This window comes from Corvus brachyrhynchos, unplaced genomic scaffold (genome assembly GCF_000691975.1).
Source record: "Corvus brachyrhynchos isolate BGI_N302 unplaced genomic scaffold, ASM69197v1 scaffold255, whole genome shotgun sequence".
Classification (NCBI taxonomy): domain Eukaryota; kingdom Metazoa; phylum Chordata; class Aves; order Passeriformes; family Corvidae; genus Corvus; species Corvus brachyrhynchos.
In genome coordinates this window covers 4,725,589-4,740,645 of record NW_008238358.1, presented here as the reverse complement: position 1 = coordinate 4,740,645, position 15,057 = coordinate 4,725,589, and the positions used below count along the sequence as shown (strand labels likewise).

The 15,057-nt window shown below is 39.0% G+C and overlaps 1 protein-coding gene across 1 annotated transcript in view; it reads left to right on the top strand.

Moving 5' to 3' along the window:
* Positions 1-14,648, top strand: part of MTX2 (metaxin 2) — a 29,092-nt gene extending 14,444 nt beyond the window's left edge. Inside the window, exons 4-10 of the mRNA XM_017735794.1 lie at positions 7,629-7,701; positions 8,954-9,030; positions 10,135-10,227; positions 10,946-10,984; positions 11,390-11,515; positions 12,131-12,207; positions 14,158-14,648. Coding sequence (XP_017591283.1) covers positions 7,629-7,701; positions 8,954-9,030; positions 10,135-10,227; positions 10,946-10,984; positions 11,390-11,515; positions 12,131-12,207; positions 14,158-14,365 — 693 coding nt within the window. The 3' untranslated portion in view covers positions 14,366-14,648. The remainder of the gene's footprint in view (positions 1-7,628; positions 7,702-8,953; positions 9,031-10,134; positions 10,228-10,945; positions 10,985-11,389; positions 11,516-12,130; positions 12,208-14,157) is intronic.
* The last annotated feature ends 409 nt before the right edge of the window (positions 14,649-15,057 follow it).

Below are 15,057 nucleotides of genomic sequence, written 5' to 3'. Positions count from 1 at the left end.
AGCAGTGCCATGATGCAGTATAAAATAGATTGTTTTGGAGAATGAACGTGGCTTTGCTATAAATTACATTCACAGGTACAGAGGAATTTGTTATTTTGTTTAAAATAGTCACAAATATAATTAAGATCTTAATTTATGTTAAACTACACATGTGGCCATTACCATAACTGGATTAGGAATTTAATCTGTCACTCAAGCAATGATACTGAACAGTTTTCATTTATAACCTTAGACACACTATTTCAGTTAAAGGGACTGCAGCTGTTTGATATGAAAACTGAATTATTCTGTAGATTTGTTCATGGGTTTTAATTTTAAAATGTGTTCCTGCAATAAAGTAGAGGGTAACTCTTCAGTTGTCATCACATGCTGTCCATTGTATGCTCATGAAATAACATGAAAATGAAAACAGAAAACGCATTTCACTCTTCCTTCCTAACAGTATTGTGTGAGTGCCTTTAGAAGTGCTGCTGAATAAGAGATGGCTTGGAATGGCTCGTTCTTTATTAAAAACTAATCATGAATATATCTTCTTCAAATGAAGCCTGGTCTGTGCCATCTGAAAATAGTGTTCCTCATGTGGGGACATAAATTGTGAACTATTTGAGTCTTGGCATAAGTAATTTCATTCTTGCCTCTGATCTCAGAAACTGCAATCTGGATGTGATTTACTTCAAGTTGTAACTCATTTTTAATGAGTGTATGTGTTTGCTCATATATGTTTTTCTGGGAGGGAACTGTAGGGGAAGGGGAGAGCATTGTGATGGAGCTCTGACAGGGTGATTTGCTGCCTGATATGTGTCGTGTGTCCAGCTGATGGTGTCCAAACAGCCCTTCCTTAGCTGGGCAGGGCAAAGAGGAAGGGAGAGCAAGAGTAAAAATCACACCTAAACCAATTACCTCTAGGAATAAATACAAAACTCCTCCCTCCCTGCTCCTATGCCTTCCTATTGTATTTCATGCACAGTCACTTTCCATACTTGTCATCCCAGGAAGACACAGTGGCACCCCTTTCTTGCATTGTTCTGAGGGTGGCAGCAGCAGCAGCGGAGATGAGAATGTCAGTCACGTGTGAGAAGAGGAGGGAGGGGAGGGAGGAGGAAGGGAAGGGTGGGGTGAGTTGTCCTGTGCCTGGCTGTGGTTTCTGGGCCCTGGGCTTTTGAACTGTGCCAAATCAGCACAAAAGTCATTGTTCTGATTACTTTTTTACATAATTGAAATCCAACATCCTACTTACATTTTGAATTTTAAATTGGATGGGCTATAAGAAAAAGCAAGCCTTACATGGATTGTGTCCTTTAAGCAATGCTGTTGTAAATATACTCCATAATTCTGGCAGGAGGTGTCACCTGCCATGACTGAAATGAATGATAGGCATAAGATATTTGATTAATTTTGTAACAAGTGTCACCTCAAAGCTTCCTATCAGCCCTGTTCACATAGTACCAGTACTTTGTTCTCTCACAGCAAAACCACAAACTTCCCTCTTCCACCTGACTTTTAAAACAGAGTGGCTCATGCTGTTCTCTGTGAGCAGAAGGCAGTGCAATACAAACCACAGTCCTTTGTGGATCAATGTGCAGTGGGGCAGGAAAGGCACTGAGAGGCTTCTCCATACTTTTCTTCAATTTGTTGTCCACAACTCTTTCTTCCCTACTCTGTAACAGTAAATATTGGGATGGTAGGGAAGAACATAAATAATTAGTCTGGTTGCATCTCTTTGCCTCCCTCTTATCCTTTTCTCCTCATGGATATGCAGAAACCTCCATTTCTGTCTACATCAAAGTCTCCCATTAAAAACTGGGTGCACAGGGGCAGTAGCAGCACTGTAGATTCAATGGTTTCAGTCTGGAAAAAGGGAGGTATCATTGCTAAAAATGTATTTTTCACATTTCTTCCTTCCCTTTTTGGGTGCCAGGTAATGTGACAGGTAGAGAGGCTGGAAGAGTGTGAGAGAGGAGACTGTTAGCCTGCAGGAAAGAGGCAGAGAGCATGTGTAGGAGAGAAGCTGACAGATCCTATTAAACCAAATTTTTATTTTTTAATGCCTTTATCTGTTTCTTACATTAAACTCATCCAAAGAAAGGACACACTTTGTTCCAGAAATAACTGTACGTATGTGTTTGTAGCAGACATATTAACCATAAGCTGCTAAGCTGGACAGTTTTCCCGACATCTGTCTCAGCCATTGACCAGTGTCAATACTGCACAAGAAATATGACCCCAGTTTTTAAAATTACCATAATGCAAATAATCAGTAGAATATATGGATAAAGGAGGCAGTCTTGCTCATACCAGGGGAATAAACTCAAGTTATTTCCTATCTGAATTTAATTATTCTTGTTTTATGCTGCATTAACTAGTATAAGCCATGAAATTATTCATTGCTTTTAAAAGCCTGAGAGTGTTAGTTTGATGTCCTTCAGTTGTAGTGAATTCTATATATTTGTGCTCTAAGGAAGTTTCCTTTATTTGTGTAAGTTTGCTGGGCAGTCACCTTGTGATCTTCTGTAATATGGGCAAGGGTAAATAAGAGTGTTAATTGCTCCTCTCAAAGTTAACTCTTTGAATAGGTGTTAAGCATAAAACCTGCCCCCCCCAATTTCAGTAATTCAGTTCTGTTACCCTGCTCGGAGTCTGTTTGGAAGAGTCGTTTTCAAAGGATCAATAAACTTTTTCAGTGAACATCTTTACAATTACTTTGGACCAGAAAACTTTAGATGAAGAAATGTGTATTAGTTTTACTACAGACATGAGAGCTAATTTTTTTCCTCCTCTTCTGAAGAATTGCTGCTGCTGTAGTATTATTGGGTGAGAATCCTGGTTGAGGAGGATCCAGGTTGAGGCCTATAGTAGTCAGCCTCTTAGTTCTTTGGTAATACACTTTTTTTTTTTCCAGAGGAGAAGAGAGCTGGAAATTTAATGCTGTTATTTGGAATTACAGGCATCTTTACAAGGTAGAACAGGCTGTGCTTAGTTAAATGTCTTGTTTCTAGTTTTGCTGTGAGTGCTTTGCTTGCCATTTTTAGGTGAATTTTCACAAGGGTGTCATTAACTAGCTTGTGTGTTATTGGAATTCAGTTGGCCCCTTTCAGTCCTTTTTTAAGTTGATCAGCCAAATTTATGATGTTAACAATAATCTCTGATGTACTAGAATAAGCCTGGGCCCTTGATCTCTCAGACTGCTCAGCTTTTGATGCTGTGTCTTTGAAGGGGTGTTGATGTCTTCATAAATCTCAGCAAAACTGCACTGGGGTGGTTTCAGCCTTCCATCTCTTGCCCAAAAGCACTTACAGGAGCTGAGCACACTCCCATTTGCTCACAGGAAAATATTTCTCTCACAAGAAAAGCAGGGGTAACTTGCCTGCTCAAACTGTGTATGTGAGAAGGGAAACAAGATGTTCTGAGCTGAAGTAATCAGTGTTCCATGGCATCTTTTATCAGAGTTGGAAGCCATGGTGGTCTGATACCATCTGCACACCAAATGTGCTGGTTCTTGACATTCTGCATGAGTGGTCAAAAAGGGAACAAATCCTCCCTTGATCACTGGGCTAAAGCATGTAATGAGATAAAGACTCAGAGAAATTGCTGCTTTGTCCTATATTCTCTCTCTAGGATTTCTTTGATCTGTTGCAATTTCAACTATTTTTGTAATAGTTCGTGCCACTTAAGGTCTAACATCAGTTCTTTTCTAATGTCTAGCATATCTAGTTGAATGCATCAGAAAAAATTTTGAGATTTTCTGGCAGTGGGTATTTATAGGAATGCATTGGTCATGATCCTTGTCCATGTTTTTTTCTAAAAGAAACCATAATTTCCATAAATATGGAATGCATTCACTTGAAAAGTCAAAACCACCTCTGTTGTTAATGCTAATAATTTCCAAAGCATGTCAGTTACATCAATGAAAAAATGTAAGTACTCATAGTAATGCAAATTGCAAGGCTTATTTCTTAGGCTGAGCCCTCCTAGTTTGGGATAGTACTGTCTTCTTAGTTACTGATTCACATGGGTTTTTTAGTTGACTTGAAGGGTGTCCAGTGGACTATTAGTTTAAGCTGAAGCAAGAAGTAGATACTGACCTACTTCTCTAGTTAATGATTAGTTAAGCAGTGTAGATCCAATAAGGATTAAATTTGTCTTATATTGTGGACCTTTCCTTCATTTTGCTGCAGAACGAGGAGCACTTAAAATTGAACAGGTCATGCTGTGGATACAAGTTACAGCTCATAATAGACAGATGTACTGGTCTTTTTGTTCCCTGGGCTTCTATCTTTTAAAAGATGTAATAGCAGGGTTTTTAAAAAAATTCTTTTCTTAGGTTGATTGTATTTTATATTAGGTTATACTATTAATATTACATACTGTATTACATATTTAGGTTTATTTCATCATTCATCTTAAAGCCAATCCTAAATATAGACAAAGACTGAAGTGGAACAGGTCTTGGCATGGGGATGCTGAAGGGGGTTGCTGGAAGAAGCCTTGTAAAGGTGCTAAAGGGGCAGCTCCAGTAGTCAGTGGTCACTGTTTCAGAGCCTCGCAGGAAGACCGATGTGCTAAATGCAGAACTGGATGGGTTTTAAGCCTATCATTCTTCAGTTAGTCTCCCATTTAATGAAGCATTCATCAGGACTGAAGATGACTATTCTGAGGAAGTTTTCTCAGGTTTTTGGTTTGGTGTTTACTTTAGGGTCTTACTAATTTTTTTTTTCTTTTTGTTTTTTTTAACTGAGGGTAGAGTGAATGATTTCTAACATTACTAGAATCTGTGCTCTTATTATGAAGTGTAGCAAACATTTTTATGTCGTTAATATTTATTTCCACAATAGAGCTCAAATCTAGTTCATCCTTATCTCTTCTCTTTTTTTTACAAAGTTCAAAAAGGCACATGGACCCAGTGTGTTTGCATTTTTGAAATTACAAAATGTCAGCATATTCTCAAGTCCCTTTGTACTAGGCCAGAGACTGAGGTGAAATTTCCCTTCCAGGTAATAAGAGTTGATATTCCTTGCTCTGTGGATGTTTATTGAGCAGAAGGGGAGAAAGAAAGGTCAGATGTGATGAAAACTAGTGTAAACTCTTTAAACTGAAAAGATTTTCAGAGGCACAGACTATTTTTTGTAGAAACCTTGTGCTACATAGGAGCCTGTGTACAGTGCAGTATACAGTAGGCAATAATCTGAAGCAACTTGTGTAACCTAAGTATTCTGTGCAAGCATGTCCTATTTTTGATACGCTGATACGAAAAAGTAAAAGTAGTTCTCTGATTCACCTCCTTTTCCTTAAATGTGTCTCTGCACTTGTAGCTTTTCACTTATTCATGTGTTGCCCTAACTCCAGTGCAATTCAGACTTTCTTTTTCTTCTAGACTTGCAGTCTGAATAGTACATGGCAGTTACAAAATTCATCTCTGCAGAATTGCAGAGTTAATTTAATGCCTTACTGTGAAAGAAATTAATTCAGTAAGCCTAGACCAGTGATGAAATTCTTTGGACCTGTTGTTTGGTGCCATTTGTTCCACTGCAGCACAGTACTGTTGAGAATATGGTGTTAGCTGCTGGTAGAGCTTTCAGAAGAATGAAGTCTGTGTACCAGTTGAGTTGGTATATATTTTTGGTGTCCGGCAGTGGCATAGGAGCATGTATGTGATCTAAACCAAAGTCTGTGTTCTTGTCTCTTAACTGTTTCCGAAGAAGTTACATATAAAGCCCCAGTTTGGGCAGAAAACATGCTACATGTAACAGCAGCTGGAGCAGCATGGACATTGCCAGGTCCTGCAGAGACAGCAGGCAAAGGAACAGATCTAGGACTGAGACAGAACAATGCCTAAATTACTTACATTACTGAAGAATTAGTCCTTTGGGTATTCTTACTGTTTGCATGGAATTTGTGGTGCCAAGATAGCAAGATCCCCAATTTTTGATGTATTCTGATGGGAGCACAGACTTGGTAAGTGATATGCTGTCAAACATGGCCAGTGCTTTGTATTTTGTGTGATGGCTGCATCCTTAAGCAGTAATAGAGGTTCTATTTGGGATGAAACACTCTGGAGACCAATTTATTGCTAGATAGTGCAGGACCTGAAGTATTTGACTTATGTTGACCATGACTACTACCCTCTCCTTATATAGCTGTCTATGTCTCTGTCTGTATGTGTATTGGCTTCCTAGCAGAGCTTTAAGTTAGTTGCGCTGAGGAAGTCAGAAGATGTAGAAATCCACATTTCTGATATATTTTGTAGAGCCTTCACAGTTCTGAGATGGGCTCTTGTCAGCTGTAATGAATGTCTTGTGTAGCAGTTTGTGACCATAGTTTAAATTGAGATTCGGATTCGAGTCAGGTCATCTAAACATGCAGGAGCCAAATATCGTAATGGACTATGCAGTTCTTCAGTTTGGTGGGAAAAGAACCAAAGTTTTTGGCTTTTTTTCCCTGGATGGGTTAGAGTTTGTAAATAAGCCTTGAAGAGCACAGGTGAGAGGAGAGGAGCTGTTGAGGTTATTTTTGTTTCCTTGATGAAGCCACAAAGTTAGGAACAGGGCTGATGATAGTTCATGACTTAAGGTCTCATTTGGTGCAGAGATGAGCAAATCTTAAGGTCAAGGTTTAGGTTGCTTTCATGTTTGTGATTAGAGTCTGAGCAGCTAAAGATGTGAGAGTGCAGTTTACTTCCAGATCCTGCAATCTGAAGAGCAGGGAGGAGGTTTGTGTAGAAAGTGCTGTGTTACAACAGCATTTTTCTTCATGATGGGAGCCTTGTTGCTGTAGGCTTTTTTTACCTCAAGTCATGTTGTTTAAATAGGCAATAGATTAATTTTGGAGTCTGGAGTTGTGATCTGTCTAATTGCAGAGACAAAATGAATGATAGGACTTAGCTGAGCTATGAGAGTCTCTAGAGATTAAGAGATTCCTTATTTGCCATGTTCTGTCCAAAGTGCAAATACTTCTCTTGACATTTTGGTATTTCAACAGAAACAGCCTATGGATTTTGTGGTAGTGGCAGGTGCTGACAGAAATTGTTAGCCTACTGAGAGTGCTTTGAATCGAAGCACAGAGATAGAAGGAAACAGTAAATTGATCACTTATGCTCTCCATGAATCCCATAAATTAAAAATAATATTTTGTCCCAAACCAGATTTGTGCTCTGACTGTATCATAGAGCAAAACTTCTGGCAGCTGTTGTAATTGTAATACGGGAAGGTGCCATATGTGTTTGCCATGTTACACAACATGAACTTGACTAGCCAGCTTTAGCCAGAAGAAATGAGTACTGTGGTTTTCAAAAGGGGCAAAATGTCACTTGATTTTGTACAGCCACAGCACTAATTGTGTCTGAAAGGTACTGACTGCTTCTTTGCCCATCTTGAAAAAAACAGTAAAAATAGATGAAACTGCATTAGAAGAATTCCAGTCAGTGACTGAATGATAAACAGTTGTCTAATGAAGTTAAAATCCCTTTGTTTTTCTTTTGCTTACGCTTCTTTCTTCCTAAAAACAGTATGCAAGGAACTATACTTCCTAAGTGTGTGCTAGGAACTAGCTAACACAGTCAAATGTATTGAGAACACCACATTTGTTTGCCACTGGTATATTAATGCTTTTCAAATGCAACTCTTTGTTTCCAGGCCTTTTTGCAAATGTGCAATCTGCCAATCCGGGTGATTTGCAGGGCAAATGCTGAGTACATGTCCCCATCTGGTAAGTGTGGCCTTCATTTAGATTACTGTGTTATACCTCCATTTTGATACCATGGCAACTATGCCTTGTCTTGCTGATAACAGTCGGGCAGTGCTACTGTGTGTGGGTTGCCTTTCCCCCTCCTCTCCAGTGCAGTTTCTCCTCTGCAAACAATCAAAGCGATGAAATGCAAAGGAACATTGGCACAATGTGTAACAGTACCGTATAAAGTGTTCAGACAGTTCAGTGCCTGGTGGAAACCTCTCAAATGTCCTAAAGCAGAAAGACATGTGTCCAAAAGTGGCTTTATTCTGCAGCCAGGGAATATCCCAGGAAATGCTGTTATATTTTCCTATTACTGGAGTGAAACAATACCAGAGAAAGGTTCTCTTTTGCTACCCTGTGTGGGAGTTGATTGCCAGGATGTTGATACAGGAGACCAAAGGGTGCAGTCACTATTAAGGGTGACAGGTGATTTTAAATCAGATCCATGAGACTGCCTGGAAAAAAATCCAAACCAACCACCAAAAAGTTAAGTATTAGAAGGGTACACAGCCTGTTTTTGTTGGAGGTGACTGCTTAAAAATGCCCAGACGCCAGCTGCAAAGCTTGCCTAAAAATCAGAAAGAATTACAGAGTGCAGGGTGCAGAAGTCCGGCGATCCTCTCACTCTGTCCCAGATTTCTGTTGTGTGAGGAGGTCCATATTTACTGATTACCTGGTGGCCATATGGAAGTGCCTGTCAGTATATGTCTGCCAACTATATGGGTTCTAGTGCTGCTACTGATATTTTTTCTTAAAGCAGTGAAATGAGGCTATATTAAAAACCAGCAAAATATGCAGGTATATGAATTATTTGTTAGCAAATAGAACTTTGAAATGCTGAATCCAGGCACATAGGAGCATCTTGCAGGTGCAGGACTAAGACTGGTGATAGTTACATGGTATGGCTTCTCTGCCACTCACACCTCATGTCCACACTTGCTGGCATCTAATGTTGTAATTTAGGTCTGAACACTGCCTTCTTCTTCTAAAAACGAAGAGCACAAGAGGGAAAATGATACTGCTTCAATTTTAAATGTAGGCAGAATTACTTGTATTCTTTTTGCCCTTACTCCTGGAGTCCTTTACTATTTTTACTCACTTTTACTCACTTACCTTGTTTCTTTTCTTTATATTGATTTATGATAATTCAGAGAAGGTTTGCATTTGTTCCCTTCTCTCTCCCCACCACCCTCTGTCTCGTTACTACAATACACTTCTCCTTTTACAGGCAAAGTACCCTTTATTCATGTGGGAAATCAAGTAGTATCTGAACTTGGGCCCATAGTCCAGTTTGTAAAAGCCAAGGTAATAGTACATTGTTTTCATTAATTAGTGAGTGTTAATCCTGCTTAGCATTGTGCTGATTTAGTGTGCTTTTCTGGAATGTTACTGAATTTGTTAAAACAGTATAGGAATATGTTGCTGTTGTCTCCAGGGACGGTGAAAATTATGACACGGAATTCCAGGATAAAAGGGGATTATTGCATTAATTATCACCTCGTTTATATAACTTGGTTCACAATAGAGAAATGACATTATTGGCTGCTTGACCATACACCTCCCAGAGTGATTGGCTGAATGCTACAATGCCTATTTCAAAATATTTTCTTCAGTAAACCAAAACAAGACCATGCAGGTGCAAGATAGAGAGTTAGTTTACAAAATCGTCTTTCACTATTTCTCAGCTAAAGCATGAGAAAGGAAAACTTCACAAAATGCTTCAGCAGCTGGAAAATTCCTCTGCTCCTGCTTTTTAGCATCCACAGGAATATAGTGCTGTTTTAAAAGAAAGCTATAGTTTTATACAAACAGGAGTTTGTGAGGTGAAAATGTTTCTCTTTGTCATTTCCTCTAATTCTGCAAGTAAATTCTATGCGGGATAGCTGCATACCAGTGCCAATTTCTGAGACTCTTTTTCTAGATGCTTTGTCTCTGGGTCTCAGAGGTCTTAAACCCAGAACTGACTGTTTTAAATCCTGAAGTGTCAGATACCATTCAGATTTGCCTTTATTCTCCCACTCCCCCAGCCTTCCCCTCTGTTTTAAAAAATGCCATGTTTTCACTGAGAAGTTGAATCTGTATCACAGATGTAAATTTGTGTTTACTTCTTGCCATAGAGATACACTAACCAGGAGGCTGTGAGCTTAAAGTGTGTTCATCCATAACTGCTATTAAATTTCTTGTAGATTATCTTAGATTTCTTAGAGATTAGATTAGTTACATTATGATGATTTGGTTTTAATCCTAAAGGATACCGTATGTAAAAATTGAGTGTGTAATTTGTTACTGAACTATGTAAGAGATTAGGATCTGAGCCAAAGCTCATTGACTTTAAGGGTCCTTGGGTCATATGTTGCTGAATATTCCAGTATCTGTTCTTACGTGTGTCTTTTTTCTTTTCCCCATTAGGGCCATTCTCTTAGTGATGGACTGGATGAAGTCCAAAAAGCTGAGATGAAAGCCTACATGGAATTGGTCAATAATATGCTCTTGACAGCAGAGGTACAGCAAACCCTAGTTTGAGGAGTTCCATGCACTTACATAAGTGGCTGTAGGCAAGAAAGCTTTAGGATTTTTCCCCATAGTGGAAATACTGCTGTTCTTAGATTAGGTTGTCAACTTTTGAGGTGAAAGGAGACAGGCATAAATTCTCTTACACTGTGGATTGCTTGCTGATGTGTTCCTGTAGCCATGTGTGATTCCCCTTACCTATCTGAAGTGTGTCACACAGCTGTAGAAGTAACTGACCAGAAAATGCTGGTGGTTCCTGGGGTCCTACCCCACCCCGTGGCTGGCCAGGCACCCCGCTGTCACTGTCCCCATGTGCACGCTGTGTGTGATGGGAGGCTGGGACCCTCTGGTGCGTGTCTGTGGCCAGTTCAGGTAGTGCAGTCCCAGCATGGGAGCAGTGTTGGAAGCACTGGGAAGATGCAGGTGGCTGAGGAGCTGAGGGCTGGTCACCTCTGCCTTGAGTTGGGTGTGGTGTGGGCAAGAGGAGCAGGCTTTTAATCTCAGCATAGTTTTGATGCTGGTGAAGTAAGGACTAGCAACTGGGCTTTTGCCTTCCAGTTTTAATTTCTTTTGTACGTCAAAGGTCTAAGAGAAGAAATGAAATGGAAATTTTAATCTAATTTAGAAAAGAAAATTCTGCAGTGAAAAATGATTGTCTCTGTATTCTCCTTTATTAGGAAGTTTTAGTAAGTGTTCTTTCTTTTCCTAGCTCTATCTTCAGTGGTGTGATGATGTTACAGTAGAGGAGGTGAGTGGTTCCGCAGCATTTATCTTAATTAAAATTTAATGAGAAAACACTTTTGCTCACAACTGCAAGTCCCTACTCATAAATGAAACATGGGGGTTTATACCATTAATGATAAAGTCTTTTCACTTTAATTTCACTTGCATACGCATTTTAGGGAAGCTGTGTTACTGGAGGGAGCTGGCTGCAGAATAGATACAGGCTTTGTATATGTTTCTGAAATAATAGCTTTAAACAGTTATGCTGCAAATTACGGATTCTGTGCAAATAGTTACAGCATACACACAACTGCCTTTCTCTTCTGTGGCTCCCTTTCTGAGAGGAATGTTTAAATATTAGCTGTTTTGTTCAAGAGATATCTGTGTTTTCTTGTGTTATAACACAGTACCTTTCTGTTTTTAAACAAAGATTACTCACCCAAGGTACGGCTCTCCTTATCCGTGGCCTCTTAACCGCATTTTGTCCTATCAGAAGCAGTGGGAGGTTAGGCGAAAGATGAAAGCCATTGGATGGGCTGGAAAGACACTTGAACAGGTCAGTATGAAAAGTGAACCTGATTTCTTTGCCCTGTTTTCCTTTTCCTTTCCTTTTCCTTTCCTTTCTTTTGTAATAGGCTTTGGAGAGTAGCACGTTCCTGAAACAGATGTAGTAAAATGTATGTTCTGTTCTTAAAACATTACCTGGACTGAGGTATTTGCCTTTGGCAGCAATAAATCTTAAAATTATGTGCAACCTGATGGGGTGGGAGGAAGGCTGTTTTGCTATGAGTGAACAACTCTGTCAGTGTTAGTTTAGGCCGTAGTCCTGAAAATAGGTTGTAAGTTCTGTGCCCTGCTTCCTGTATGATGCTAATAGGCACTCTGTGGGATTGTGACAGCTTGTGAGGTTTAAGTCAGCACCTTTCATTAAGCTTAGTTATAAATGTTATGGGAAGCACTTAATCAGAATTGCCTTACATCAAATGTTAGATTAAGTAACACTTAGCTACCTGCCCACTGTGTAGGTTTGAATGACTTTAACAGCTTTTGATATTCCAGCATGTTATATTCCTTGTTCCCACTGTCGGTGCAAATAGAAGAAGGAGGTTATTTCTTGCAATGGTGTTTTCTCCTGACAAAATGGATCTTTCTTTCTTGTGTGTTTTGATAGGTGCTTGAAGATGTAGATCAGTGCTGTCATGCTCTCTCCCAGAGATTAGGAACACAACCATATTTCTTCAATAAGCAGTAAGTTACTCTTCATTGAAATACTGCATCCAGCAATATGAGAAATAGATATATACCCACATACATACAAATGTGTATATATGAAACTCCTGTTTTATTTTAATGCAGTGTGATTAGTTGCAAAAATACAAATGTATGACTGGAATCTAAACATGAAATTTAAAGATTTTAAAGGGAAAGCTTCTGTAAGTTTGTTGTATTTATGATTTAGTTTTGCTCTTGCTTATCTTCTCTACAGATTCTACCACAACTTACGTAGGCTACAAATGTACATTTTTATACAGTTAGTTTCTTATTAAAAGTGATACTCTTAGAGCTTTACTTGAATTTCTTGGCTAACATTCTCTACTAGAGGAGTGAATGTGTGTCGTGCCAACCTGATCAGGACAGCTTGTCTTAACAGCAGGAGCAGTTCTGAATGAGCTGAATTAGCATGAGGGTGCCTGTGAGTTCTAAGAACTGGGGGAGAAGCTAGCTGGTCCACAAAGAGCTAGATGCAAAGTGAAAACCAGGATTCACATTGCCCGGAGAGAAAAAGGAAATGACCTGACCTCCATGGAATGTCCTCTGCTCTCACCAGTTTCTTTCAATTGCAATGTGCTCTTTAACATTTTTTTTCTCTCCAATAATTCAATATCTTTGAAATGTTACAGACTTAAATAACCTCACATTAGCTCTCTCTTGTCTCCTGTGCATAGATCAGTGTAGAAATGCTCAGGTCTGGATTTCAGTTTACTACATTTGGACAGGGAGATGTCTTCAAATGGCAGCATTTGGTTACTTTTCTGCATTGTGTCTTTGCCCCTTAATGCATCCCAAGTTGAGACTAGTTGGGTAGTGTTAATTCAGAGGACACAGAAATGTGCTTTATAGAAGACGATTTTAAATTGCGTCTTCTCCTGTGATTATTAAGCATAGTATCTCTTAAATTTCCTTTCTGTATTTCTAAAGAATTCTAACTTGGGGATTTTATGTTGGTTGGTTGTTAACCAGGCTTTTTTTGGTACAGTTTCAACCTTTAAACTTTTTAGCTCTGTGAAATATTGCTAAGTATGTGGTTTTAGTCCATTATTTTTCAGTCTTTGACTTCTGGGAGTCTTTGGGAGTTAAATAAGAAAAGCCGCCTGTTGCTGACAGATTAAAGTTTGTTATGCAGGGGTCCGTATCTCCACTGGAGAGTGCTTAGTGATCCACAAATAAAAAGGCAAAAAATTTTATCAGTTAGGAAAGCTTCATGCTGCATACCTTGAACACTAGTAAAGGGGGACTCTGAAGTTATTAATATATTTGAAAAAAAAAAAATTTGCACGTGGACTACTTACATACATGGACTACTTAAAGGTCCAAGGTGACAATTCAGAAGGGTCATACCTAAAATAAGGTAGGACTGAAAACATTCCCAAAATATCTGTTTTCTTCTGTGTAGTCCCCTTTCAGAAAACAGATGTTTCCAGCTGCTGCCATCATGGAATTCCCTTCCTTGTTGGTTGAATAGTTTCCAGCTGTTGCAGAGCACAAAAAAAGGAACGAGAGTCTTAAGCTTCCACTCTCCTCCTTTTTTTTTTCCTTGTGAGATAATAGTTGGGTTTTTTTAATAGACATCTGCAGAAGAAAAAGAAGAGCCCCAAAACACCTGATAAGCATTTGCCCTTGTTACAGGATTAAAACGTGGAGTATGGTTTTAAACTAGATCAATAACTCTGTCTGATCTAAGAGATGTTATTTCTACATTTCCAAGCTCCCTAAAGCTAGGAAAATGCCATACTGAGAACAAGCAGGGTTCTTAATATACCCAATACACAGATTTCATGCATTTGGTTTAGTGTTGCTTGATTTCATGCTAGTTCTTAGACTGCATGGCTATCTACAGGTTACTCAGAACAGCAGGGTTTTTCTTGATCAGGACTTGCCTTCCAAAATACCCATCTTTTTTTCTGTTTGCTTTTACAGACCAACTGAATTAGATGCTCTGGTGTTTGGACATCTGTTCACAATCCTTACTACTCAGCTAATCACTGATGAACTCTCTGAAAAAGTGAAGAACTACAGTAATCTCACAGCATTTTGTCGGCGAATAGAGCAGCAGTACTTTGAGGGTCATGAGAAAGACAGCTCTACAGCTGCAGCCCGATCTTCCAAGAGGTCCTTGCTGAGATAAGCATGGTGCTTGGTGTGGATCATGTTGCAGTTTTGGGTTTATCATTGTTCAATAAATTGATTTTGAGAATGGAAATGTGTGTTAGCTCTTTGAAGCTGCCAAATCATTCTGGGGCAAGAAAGAATGTTAAATACAGTTTTTGTGTTGTAGAATACACCGTGCACATTTAATCTGAAATGTCTGTATGAGCATTTCCACTTTAATAGCCTGTATGCCACTTACTGTAAAGTGACCTTGGAAAAATATTGTATCTGTTTCAAAAAAATAAAACACTGAAAGTTTATTTCTGATCTTTCTAAATGCCTTTTTTACTCAATTCAATGTCTGTGTAGGTCACGAGTGGGATCCTTTTACCAGGACGCTTGGAAGAAAGTTGTAAACTAGTTAGAATGATTAGGCTGGGAATGAAAGGACTCATTAGAGATCTTAAAGTTTGTCTGCCTCAGCTAAAACTTATTCAGAAATGTCTTGGAGCTCTGTAGCACACAACTAGTGATCTTACTCAGTCAGTTCCTATTTTTGTGTCAAAGTAGCTTCTGGCTGTCAATGCTTCATCTTGTGTGTGCGCTGTGCCTCTGCTTTTATTTCTCATTCACCTTTGGTTTTTTGATTATAATTTTTTTCTTTCTGTAATTTCCCAGTTTTAATCCCCAGCTTGTCCTGCTATTTATTTAAGAAATTAATTTGCCAGG